The sequence below is a fragment of the Scyliorhinus canicula genome, chromosome 7, assembly GCF_902713615.1.
Source record: "Scyliorhinus canicula chromosome 7, sScyCan1.1, whole genome shotgun sequence".
Taxonomy (NCBI): Eukaryota; Metazoa; Chordata; class Chondrichthyes; order Carcharhiniformes; family Scyliorhinidae; genus Scyliorhinus; species Scyliorhinus canicula.
The window spans coordinates 141154487-141167659 of record NC_052152.1 but is presented as its reverse complement, the minus strand read 5'-3'; the positions used below and the strand labels follow the sequence as shown (position 1 = coordinate 141167659).

General features: G+C 43.3%; 1 protein-coding gene across 4 annotated transcripts in view; it reads left to right on the top strand.

Moving 5' to 3' along the window:
• The window catches only part of LOC119969424 (solute carrier family 12 member 5), a 1634719-nt gene that overhangs the window by 1581872 nt on the left and 39674 nt on the right, over nucleotides 1-13173 (top strand). For all 4 annotated transcript variants that reach the window (XM_038803049.1, XM_038803048.1, XM_038803051.1 and 1 more), the window contains exons 16-17: nucleotides 992-1096; nucleotides 2881-3049. In XM_038803049.1, the coding sequence (XP_038658977.1) occupies nucleotides 992-1096; nucleotides 2881-3049 (274 nt within the window). The remainder of the gene's footprint in view (nucleotides 1-991; nucleotides 1097-2880; nucleotides 3050-13173) is intronic.

The window sequence follows — 13173 nt, the reverse complement described above, 5'->3', positions numbered from 1 at the left end:
ATTCTCTCGCTGGTAGCAATGCTGAGCACTCGAGACACATTGCCAAGGCATTAAATGGTAGGAAATGCACCCCAGAAATAATGTATGATTTTGATGTGCCTACTAATAATTGGGTGGATCCATTCAGCTCCACCAATCAATGCTGGATATGTTGGAAGATACTGGCCATTCTGCTGTTACCTGAAAATGTGCCATAGTGACATAATAAACCTGCCGTGGTCTGTCTAAGGGATGGTAACTAAATTACTAATGATTTTGTTGACAAGCATTGATGGTTTTATTCAGTCATTGAACTCCATTAAGATGTTACTGTGTAAATATGGCATTTTATTTCCACAGCACTCAATGCACAAAGACATGGGCCCTCGAAGTGCGCAAAGGTATCAGCAATAGGTCATTCAGAGAGTCATAGTGTCATTCAAGGCACAGAGTGAGGCCATTTGGCATCAAGTCCTTGAATATCCTTCAAGACAAATGAATGGCAAGGTGACCATGACGCTGGAACAGTCTGACAACGAGAACTTAGAAGAGCCCATATGACTGAACGTTCGCAAAGAAAACCCTAGTGAATCTGAAGGACACTGTAAAAGTATTAATAAAATTTGGCCTGAAGGAGTTGAAAGCAACTGCTTCAGTAAGTCAATGAAAACAGACTGAACAGACTGACAAGAGTGGCAAAATGGAATAACATTACCTATTTGATTGGCAGCATCAGAAAGATTAATATCAGTAAAACAATGAAAGCAATTCTCATGATATTTAACCTAGAGGAGAACCACAATCACATGACAGGTCCTGCAATGTAATTCAGTTTTCCTTGACAAGTTAGCAGTCCAAACAATGTACATTTTGTGCAAGGTATTATTGCAATATTGCTGCTGTCCAATCAGATCGTAATGCATTACTGACCGGTTATGCGTGGGTGTAAGTGATTCACTCAGAGGGATGTGAACGGCAGAATGTTTTGCTGATTCTTATTTCCTTCATGCAGAGCTGAGAAAGAATGGGGAGATGGAATCCGTGGTGTGTCCCTCAGTGCAGCCCGATATGCTCTGCTAAGGCTTGAAGAAGGTCCTCCTCACACTAAGAACTGGAGGTTAGTGGCCAATTTAAACTTTTAAGCTTAATATCCTTGTCTAGAAAAATTGCTTTGGGTTAACACCTGCAAGTCTACCAGCAATTCGTAACTATCAGCAAGTAAAGGTGAGGGTTCTGCATACTTGGTTTTGCTGAAGACTGGGTTCCAGCTATAATCGCTGAATATATTCTAAATGTAGAATCATAGGAGGTCTTGTGGCGCAGTGTGTAGTGTCCCTACCTCTGAGACAGAAGGTCGGGTTCGAGTCCCACCTCAGGACTTGACGGGCAAGAAAGATGTGTTCATAACGCGGTCAAACAGGTTGAGTATCAACCTGCAAATCCTTCTAAGTACCCCAATGGTGGTTAGTAAGAATGGTCGAGACTCCGGGTCAGCTGTGTTTGATGTGGAGTGGTGCCCCTCAAACTATAAGCCACTGGCGACAGACTTGTCACCTGTTCCAATAATTAGCAGTTATGGGAACAGATGAAGGTCTGCCTGAGTGCACCACTACATGTGGGAAGACAATTGGATGGAGGTATAGGCCGGAATTCTCCATTCTGGAGCCTAAGTGCTCCTGCCAGGCTGGTCTCTGTTGGCACAAAGAGCAAGGCCTAGAATGCGAACCTCTCCCCTTTAGCATGCAAATTTTTGCATGGGGGAGAACTCGCCAGATTCCGTCGGAATCCATGTTTCGGGCTCCCATTGTGAGCAGGCAGCCCAATCCTGAGATCCGATGGTGGCCCCCAATAATGCAAATGCTGTGACCCCCTCCCACTAACAAGTAGGGACATTCCTACCATACGAATAATGGGTCACTCTCCCACAGCTCGCACACATGAGGGAAACCTGGGCCCCTCCCCACCGACCCCCCCCCACCCCACCTATCAGTCACCCCCCATCAGTCACCCCCATCAGTCACCCCTATCAACCCCCCCATCAATCACACCCATCAGATTCCACATCAGACCGTCCATTAGACCCCCATTAGATCCCAATCAGCCCCCCCTCCCTCATCATACCCTCATCAGCCACCCCATCATAGACCCGCATCAAGGACCCACATCAGAAACCCCATTCGGTCTCCCCATCAGAGACCCTATCAGAGACTCCAATAGACCCCAATCAAAGACCCCCATCAGAGACCCCCATTCGTCACCCCTGCCTGAAAACTGAATAGCAGTCCAGGCAGTTCAATGAAAAATCACTGCATTTTCACTTGCCATTTCCTAGCATCTGCTGCCTCAGACAAAAGTGTTTAAAGCAGCAGCTGTTACAAGTATCAAAAGCTTCCTTGAAAGCCAAGTACACTTGAAAGTGCTTCAAATCCCGTGACAGACTTTGAAATGCAAAACCCTCATTCAATTTCATACAGCAGTGCATTTCACCGGCCAGTGATTGACAGTTTTATTAGTCCAGAGACAGGTGTTTGGTGGATTGTTTATCCATCTTTCCCTTCATGCTTGAATGCATCTCAAGTCTGCTGCTTTGATGCTAACCACAATGTTTATAAACGTTCTTGTGGGTGAAGGGTGGTGAATTTGGCTTACATTCATTTAATTATATTGAAATGATTTGCATCCTCCTGCTGATGTGGGGTGGGTAGTGCACTGAGGCCGCCGGCTGGCATTGGAGCATCGCAAAATCTATTTTTTAGGGAACACTCCATTCTCTGCCTGGTCGGGAATCTCAATCGCAGCATTGGGCAATGGAGAATCCACCCAGTAGAATCATCCTAATTGGGTGGGTTACGTTATTTTGTTACATGTTGAATTCACCAAAATAATTTTGTTTGCTCATAGGCCCCAGCTTCTTGTACTTGTAAAGGTGGATCAAGACCAGAATGTCAAACATCCACAGCTTCTGACTTTCACCTGCCAGCTCAAGGCTGGGAAAGGACTCACCATTGTGGGCTCAGTATTGGAGGGAAGCTTCCTGGAGAATCACACCCAGGCCCAGCGGGCTGAAGAGGTACACATTAACCTAATATCATCCTCTCATTGACATTTTTCTGCAGATTGTCATAGAGCTTTACAGCACAAAAAATGCGCTTAGGCCCATCATGTCTGTGCCAGTCACCAATCATTCTGATCCCATTTTCCAACTCTTGGTCTGAGCCTTGTATGCTATGGCGTTTCAAGTGTTCATCTAAATGCTGCTTAAATGATGCGAGGGTTCCCGCCTCTACCACCCTTTCAGGCAGTGAGTTCCAGATTCCCACCACTCTCTGGATAAAAATACTTTTCCTCAAATCCCTTCTAAATCCTCTGTCCCTTAGATCTATGCCCCCTGGTTACTCATCCCTCAGCTAATGAGAAAGGTGATGCACTATTAATTGTACTAAAGACTCGGATTGGTACAACAGAGGCTTTATTACAGTCAGATGCGTGGCCTCCTACAGCAGCTGGCAGAATGGCTGATCAGGCGGAGTCATGCATATTTATACGGCTCCTTCTGGGCTGAGCTATCCGGCAGGGGCTACCAGCGAACCTGTAGTATAGGTACTACCGTACATCCCCTAATACAGGTGCACACAGTTAACACAATGGATCACCACAAAAGGTTCCTTCCTATCTACCCTAATTATGTCCCGCATAATTTTGTGCACCTCAATCAGGCCCCCATCAGCCTTCTCTGCTCGAACGAAAACAACCCTCGCCCAACCAGCCTCTCTTCCTAGCTGAAACGCTCCAACCCAGGCAATATCCTGGTGAGTTTCCTCTGCATCCTCTCCAGTGCAATCACATCCTTCCTATAGTGTGGCAATCAGAACTGTACAGAGTACTCCAGCAGTGGCCTAACCAGCATTTTATACAGCTTCACAACCTTCCTGCTCTTATATTCTTTGCCCTGGTTAATAGAGACAAGTATCCCATATGCCTTCTTAACCACCTTATCTATCTGCCCTGCTGTCTTCAGCAATCTATGACATGCACCCAAGGTCCCTCTGGTTCACTGTACTTCCCAGTGTCTTGCCATCCATTGTATGTTACCTAGACTTGTTAGTCCTCCTAAAATGTGTCACCTCACACTTTTAAGAGTTAAATTTCATTTGCCACTGTTCTGCACATCTGATCAGCCTGTCTAAATCACCCTATAATGTAAGGCTTTCCTCCTTGCTGGTTACTACACCACCAATCAGTCAGCTTCTTTGGTATGGGTGATTCTAGACTTATCGGTTTGCCAAATCAGATGCCAAGGCAAGTTCCCTCTTCAGGCAATTTGCCTCAACGCAACTTCAGAAGTGTGTCCCCCACATTGTGACATTTTAGCTTTTTGCAAACGAGCCATCCTTTGACTTCTATGAGTTTGCCAACATGTGTCAATCGTCAGAACGTTAACAGCATGTTGTCAGTTTACAGGATTTAAAATCTTTGGTCCAATATTTGGTGCAAGTCCCCTAGTTCAATGTTGTCTTCTCCTTTCCTGAAGACATTGTCCATGAATTTCAACATCTGCCCAAAATGGGTGCCACCACAATGACCATTAACTTCAGCCCCTTGTCTCCTTCCACCTTTCCCCAGTCTAGAAATGCAAAGAACAATTCTCAGTCACCAAGCATTTCTTCAGCTGAGATCAACTCAGCCATCAATTTCAGACTGGGCGATAAACTTATGAACTTAATATTGGGAAAAGCTCTCCAATATTAGTGCCGTTCCAATTCACCATTTGCAATTTGTTTTCAGGCACTCATTATTTTTATTGAATTAAACTGTTGCTTGTTTTAGATTTGCTGTCTTTAATGGTGTCACACACAGCACTTTAACTATGTCCATACATTGTCATGGTAAGTAGTTTCAATCTCAAATCTCATTACATCACTGTGTTTTAAATAGTTTTTAATCAGACAAGCGTTCTAGCAAGAGCTTTTAGAACTCAGTCCATTTAATACGCTAAATTTACACAAACAGTGAGCTCTAAGATTTCCTTGTAGTGTGAGACATAGAGCCCCAAGTACAACACTGGCATACACTTGGGACAGATGCCATTGAATTCCAGATTTTTTACTGTCAAATTGATATCTTTGAATTTGATTGTAAAACATTTGCAAAGAAACAGGTGGGTCCACAAAACATTTCTTCCTACCTATGCTTTTGAAATGCCAAGAGATTGTGTTTTCCTTTGTGATTTTCAGGAGCTAACACATGTTTTCTTTAACTATGCTTTGCTAAGCAATTGATGTTCTCCCATCCCTTTTCTTCCTTTTGAAAGTATTTTGCTGCCAGAAATATCCTTGCTTATCTGAACAAATTATAATTACTGTAAATATGTTGTAGATGGTGTTCAGAAGATTAAAACTTCAAGCAATGATTTTAACGAGCACAATTTCACTAAAAAAAGACAATGTCTGTTCTGGGAACAATGTCCGCTTCTAGTGCCAGGAACGACCCCGCTATCTAATGGCGCTTTGAATTTTGTCGAGCCCTGGCAGAAAGTTCTCTGCAGGCAGCACACAGTCGCAGGAGCTCCTCAGTGCAGGAAGAGATCAGGGCCCCCCAACGTTTGAGCTCACCTATAAGGGAGTCCTTGGGCCACCCTGTACCCCACCTCATACGGACAGGGCACCCCGGGCCCGATCCCTGGTGTGGGCAAACTGCCAGCTTGGCCCCCTGGCAGTGCCTCTGCCAACCTGCCAGTGCCACCTGGACATATTGGCAATGTCAGGGTGGTATCCAGGTGTCACCACTAGGGTGCCCAGCTAGCAGTGCGTAGGTGCCCGAATGGCACAAACATTGCCAGGGTGGCTCTCTGCCCGGAGGGCGGCCATCCGGGGGCCTCCAATCACCTGGGAGACATCCCCACATGATGTTCCACCTGCTCCCTGTTTGTGGGAACCAGTGCTAAATGGCGCCCTGCTGGCGTCTCCTCAGCAAGACCGATAGATACCGGGTGGCCGGTCGATCTGGTGACAGCATTGTTAAGTGTGTTTTTAACTATTTGACTATGCAAGTCTGAGTCCTGCCATTGTGGAGGCGATTTGGATCTCGACATCATGTGAGATCTAGTTAGATCTCACGAGGCATAACCACTGTTGGGATCCTGGAAGAGTTCTCCCAGGCCGCATCCAATTTCAATTCCGGGGGGGACGCGGCGGATAAATCATGCCCGTAGTTTCAGGAGAAAGGATGTTACGATCCCATCTGCTGTACACATATTTTTCACCTGATGCATTTTAGAACTCGATTAACCAAATGTTGAAAGATAGAATACTGAAGGTTAATGCTTACAAGATTTTATCGAAGGAGACACACATTTTGTGTCCTGGAGCCCCAAAACAACTGCCCTCCTTCCACTCGACTGTAGTATTCATTAAAATAAACAATTAACAATTTAACTTATGAACAAGTTAACAGCCCCTTAATGGGGCACTGTGAAAGAAAAGACAGAACTTGAAAGGAAACTCAGAAAAATAAATTTAAATAATATTGTCATAGCTGATGATAGACTCCAACCCTTCTGGTGCCTATTGACCATGGAAGGCCTCAAGCAGGCAGGCTGACAACACAATCTCCCTTTGTAGGGACAGCCTGATGCAAACATAGTCGCGGAAGAGGGGCGGATAGTCGGGTTGAATGACCACCTCAACTGTCCACTGCCTGGACCTGCCAGAAGCAAATCCGCAAAGAGGTTCAAAAGTATTCATCCAGGCATTGTACCTGGGACCTCTCACTTATTCATTCAATATTGCCGTAACCTATTCATATGCCTCCATTTTGACCATTGATTAATGGAGAATATAGATACATTTTAACCCCACTCTCATAATGTTTGACACCATTGTATAAATTTGACCTCACCATGTAAGAGGAACCCTCTAATTGCCAGATTTGCAGTGCCATGGGGCATGATCCCTCCCCCCCCCCCCCCCCCCCCCCCCCCCCCCCCCCCCCCCCCCCCCCCCCCACTCCAGGGGCTATACTTAACTTTGCGCCCCCGGTTCCCCTCAACAGCTTTCTGTTTTACAATAGCTGTTATAAACGTCACCAACATGACATGGGGGGGAGTTTCCACTTGGGAGGAACATATGACGGGGCCTTAAAATACATTTAAATGTATTTAATACATTTAAATAAAGTTCCCGCCCTTTCTGAGAACCTCGATGCTTCACCAGCGAGAGACAGGGAAATTCCAAGAATGGGATCTAGCCGCCGGGATTCTCGTTCCCGTAGACTGTGCAAGATTTTCTGCCGCCTTTGCCATTTTTACCCATGGCGAACGCTGGCAAAACATTTTCCCAATATTGCCGTAACCTATTCATATGCCTCCACTTTGACCATTGATTAATGGAGAATATACATAAATTTTAACCCCACTCTCATAATATGTGACACCATTGTATAAATTTGACCTCACCATGTAACTTATCACTATTTATATAAAAGAAGCATAATTTGCAAAATCTAGTTCACTTAAATAAGTCGATAAAGGCGGCATGGTAGCACAGTGGTTAGCACTGTTGCTTCACAACTCCAGGGTCCCAGGTTAAATTCCCGGCTTGGGTCACTGTCTGCGTGTAGTTTGCACTTTCTCCCCATGTCTGCGTGGTTTTCCTCCGGGTACTCCGGTTTCTTCCCACAGTCCAAAGATGTACATGATAGGTGGATTGGCCATCCTAATTTGCCCTTAGTGTCCAAAAAGGTTAGGTTGGGTTACCGGGTTACGGGGATTGGGTGAAGTGGGGGCTTAAGTAGGCTGCTCTTTCCAAGGGCCGGTGAAGACACGATGAGCCGAATGGCTTCCTTCTGCACTGTAAATTCTATCATTTTATGATAGGTATGCATAATCGTGACAGTAAATATTATAAACAAGGCTAGCACAATGTATTTTTCAGTTGCGTAGGAGTTCAGTTACATCAATTCATCAAATCAATTCATTAAACAGATGAATAATTAGTAAGCAAATACCACCGAGGTGTGGTAAACAGAACTAAAGCCATGGAAATCAGCCCCTTGTTTATCGAGACATGATGGTACAGAACTTCATTGCTACACTTCACACCTGATTGTCAGCGAACATATGCAGAACTGTGAATATCAAATTCAAGGCTTTTTCTTGTAATTCGATAATGAGTTGGTAATACTGTCTGCATGTGCCTGGGTTGAATACACTAGCGCACGTAAAATGGCACTTTTCTAAGCTGCAGACCCTTTCTAACCAGCTGTCGTGCTTCTGTATGTAAAGAATCAGCCTGTCAATCCAAACCATTGCAGACTTTATCCCTGCTTTTGGCCTTGTGGGCCTTGCAAAAAGGCACATTAACAATACAACTGTTACCTTCATTTCATAGAGTTTACGTGGAATGGCAAAAATAAATTCAAAATCTCTTTGTGATCAGCAACTGTGCTCGACACATTTATAGTCTCAGCACATCGAGCATAATGTGACTGACAACAACAATAGAAGATTAATATTGGCTCAAGTTCCTTTACTGGCAGGGTGGCAAGATGGTGCAATGGTTAGTACTGCTGCCTCACCGCGCCAAGGACCCAGGTTCGATCCTGGCCCCGGGTCACTCTCCGTGTAGAGTTTGCACATACTCCCTGTGTCTGTGTCGGTCTCATGCGCACAACCCAAAGATATGCAGGTTAGATGGATTGGCCACGCTAAATTGCCTCTTAATTGGAAAAAAAAAGAATTGGGCACTTTAAATTTATTTTATAAAATGTTCCTTTACTGGCTAGGAAATCAATTCGTGAGAATCTCGATATTGTTCAGGTAATTTTCAGAAGTGGAACATCAAAAGGTAGTTGAGGTACATCTACAAATCTGATTTTGGCTGATTTGGACGGTTACTTTGTGTTGTTTACAATGCTATCCGATCATTTCATCTTTGAATCTGGGTCACATTCAGTGCGTGAATACAGGTGAATCTCTCTTCTTCCTGATGACTGGTCGTGTAATTTTCCTTCTAGTTGCAATTTCAATTCTGTTGCTTCTCACATAACAAATTGTGCAACGCATTTAAGCCAGGAGATTATTGTTGTTGCAAAGAACAGCTGTGCTATTTTTGGGTTAGATTAACTGACGTTAGGAAGTGTGGAACAGATCACTGGTACAGTCCCATCATGTATCATGTGTATCGCTGGTTCACAGTTATATCAGGAAAATGGAGCTAACCATTTATCATTACCATAGGTATGAATTACAAAGGTGCTGCTAAAATATACAGTACTGGATGGGCTGGCGATTTTGTGCAGATCCTCATTTACTGATGTAAAAAGTTCAATTGATTTCCAGGATAACTAGTTCTTCTGGCATCTTCAGTCAGTTCTTCATACTGTTAGCATATTATGGTTTGACTATCCACTGTGTACAGCGAGTAAATTATAGCAGCGCCCAACACACCCACGATATGTAGTGGGAACAATGTTTGCCAACAAATGCCTAATTGTTGTTTTGAGGAGATGACTGGTCCCAAGACAGCATTGCAAAGGTTTTCAGTTTAGTGCACAAATTAATGTTGACATGAGGGGTAAATAAAAAAGTGCAGTCACTCACACTGGTCAGCACTGCTGGGATATGAGAGAGCTTTCCGTCCCAATGCCAGCTCTTTCCAAGTTACACAAGCAGCATTCATGTTTATGCTAAAAGGTGGCAGAAAACACATGTATCACGAAAGTGCTATGGGCAAGAGTTTGTGACATAGCTGTAACACAGGGAACAGAGTCAGGTATGAGTTGCAACTGGGACTATCAGGGAACAATGCAGTAGCAACTTCTCAAGCCGATTTCTTGTGGACTAAGTCACACGTCACTCACTATGTGTATAATGGCCAGCATCCCCAGATCACCAGTTGTGCTGTATTATTCTTTGTTCTTTCTGGTTTTGGCCAAGGATGGTATCATGACCGGTACAGGCTTGGAGGGCCGAAGGGCCTGTTCCTGTGCTGTATTGTGCTTTGTTCTCTTTGTTCTTTATATCACAACATCAAGTTAAATTGGTATCATGGAAAATATATATAAAGTATGTCAGAGGATTACAAGCAATGACCCAATCCAAGGGTTCAACTATAAGAATGGGAACAACACTCTGTGATATCTGCGTGCCTCAATTGAATTAGCACCTGTAATCCTTTGCCAGCAATCCTTTGTTAACAAATGGAGCAGATGCCAAATATACATCTCTCTATTGATTCCAGATTAATCTGCCTTTTACCTTAAAGAATCCTCAAAATATTCCAGACTGATCCTGTGATGAATTGCCATGGTAATGCTGCTGCTGTCTGAATCTATTTGGATCACAGATGTTTTATGAAAAATGAACATAGCAGTCAGACTGTTAATCAGGCCGCAGATATGATCAAGGCCTTAGAGTAATACAATGTCTGAGGAGGCTATTCGGTCCATTGTTCCTATGTCAGCTTTTTCAAAGAACAAGCTAATAATTATCACTCCCTGCTCTTTCCCCTGTATTTTTTTTCCTTTTCCTTGTGAAAATTACTGTAAAATCTGCTCCCACTTTCCCTTCAAACAATCCAATCCAGATCATATCAACTGGGTAAAAAAAACCTTTTTGTTTCCTCTCCAGCTTTTGCCTTTTATTTTCTTCCTAACAGCACTGTGAGTGTACCTACAACAGACAGACTGCAGCAGTTCAAGAAGGCAGCTCGCCACCACCTTCTGAAGGACAATTAGGGATGGGCAATAAATGTCGACCTAGCCAAACGATGCCCAAATCCCGTGAAAGAATTTGAAAAAATAGCTCAAATGTATATCCTTTGGTTGCTGGGCCTCCTTTTCAATGGAGACAGTTTTATCCTATTTGCTCCATCAAAGCCCATCATAATTTTTAAGTCCTCTTTTAAATCTCGACTTAACCTTCTCTACTCTAGGGAAAAATATCCCAGTTTCCTTAATCTCTCCGATAACTCAAATCCCTCATGCTTGGTAATCACTCTAGTAAATCTCTCCTGATGCCTCCGCTATAAGTGTGATGTCCCCAATTGGATACGATGCTATAACTGAGGCCTAGCCATTGCATTATGAAGGTTTACTTTGCACTCTATTTATAAAGCAAAAGTCCTGTATCCCTTTTAACAAGCCTCCCGCAAATTGCCCTGCCACATTTAGAGATCTGCATATACGAACCAGCAGATGTCTCTGTTCCTGCACCTGAGATAAATTTGTGATCAAAGAAGTGAAACAATAATATTCTTAACTTTTGTTATATTGAATCATCAATATTACTTTATACAGGCCATTCAAAATTAGTGTTTTCTGCGGCAGGTACAGGCAGATTTAAGAGTATTTTGTTTGTGAATGGGTAATGATCTCCATAAAATGTAATTTAATCTGAGACAAGTAGCTTATACTCAAGGGAATTATTAAATATAAGGAATAAAAAGTTTTCAAATATGAGGAGATAAAATGCTTTCAATGGAACATCAATCAAATCCCTTCCCAGATAAACGGGTGAGTGGAGGATTTACCTCTAAGATGCCATTAGCAGTGGTATTTTTGGCAAGACATTAGATGAGAGCAAACAGGAGTCACCATGCTCCAACGATTTCCTTCTATCTGAGGACAGTTGCCTTGCCTCTATTTGACCTCTCTATCATGCCGCAGTTAAGTTTGTCTGTTTCAAAAAAAGAACCCATAAAAGAACCTAAAAATATTTCAACCTCATTTAAAGACCCAAATTCAGTCCTGCACACTGCAGCTGAGGAAAAACGTATTGGCATTGGAGGGATTTCAGTGCAAATTCACTAGAATGATTACTGGGCTAAAGGGGCTAAATTATGAGGACAGGTTGCACAGACTAGGAGTGACATTTTCTGGTTCCATCGCAATCACTTTGATGGGACCAGAAGATGTGGCTTGTGGAACATTCTGGCCAATGTCTTGCATGCTTTGTGCATAAACTCATAAGGGGTGACCTGATTCAGGTGTTGAAGATTACAGAATTCAAAAGGGAGAAAATATTTCCTGTTTTGGGGAAATCCAGAAAAACCTTAAAATTTGAGCCAGCCTTTCAGGAAGGGTATCATGGGGTGGGATTTTCCATACGCCTATGCCTGCTTTCTGGCAGTGGAGACAACTCTCCGAAAAAGCTGTGTTCATGGGTTAATTCAAAATTTCAAAGCTGAGAGAGATATTTTTTCTGCAAGTATATTAATAGGTACAGAACCAATGCAGGTCTATGGACGGGCAAGGAGGAGAGGGTGGGGGGAGGTGCAGGGAGGACTTTTGCTCCTAGTCTCAATCCCACCATTGAGATGAAATGCGATTATTAAACCTACAAATGCCGGAGGCAGTTTTGGAAAAGGCAGCCAATTGAGTGGACTCCTGGATTAAGGAAAGCAAATGGGCTTCTGAGACTGAGGCGTCAATGGACATTGTCCAGCACTTACACAGCAGCGGCCCCACCATCAGAGGTGTGCACTGCCGAAATATGTAGGTAGGAGCCAGGCCATCAGCCTCATAAGCAAGTAAATAAGTGAGCCGAAAGGGTCAGGGCTGGTGGGTATTATGGGGGCATGGTGGGCATGATGGGGACATGATGTTGTTGGACCATGTTTCTAAATCAAGAAGGTCATGCCTGCATTCTGCTAATCTAACCAATGCACTATTTCAAGGTGTTAGTTTGCTTTGATGCTACACACGTTGCACAATAAAAATAATGTGCGAGAGAAGATAATTGTGAATGAGTTACCTGACTGTGACAGGATACTGCAAAAAGCTTGCGTTTAATAATTCAAAGCTGTATATGGCCATTTCACTAAGATTGAAATGTTAAAGTAATTACAGATTTAGTTGACCATGAATTATGAGCACAACCCAATTAATGTGCAGGAATTTATGTAGAAAAAATAGAGTTCTACATTTCTAGAAAAGGCAGAAGTCCTAATTGTTATGAAGGGGTTTGAGTAGATGTATAGAGATATTTCCACTTAAGGGGAGCCCAAAACTAAGAGCCATGAATATAAAATAGATGTAATAGGTATATCACAAATATGATTCAGTAAGATTTCCGGGAAAATCTCTACTTCAAAATTGGTGAAAATCACAAATTTTGTATGGAGTAGTTGAGTGAAATGCCATAGATTCATTTAAGGGAACACTGATTGGGCGAGATGCACTAAAGTGAGAGGAATT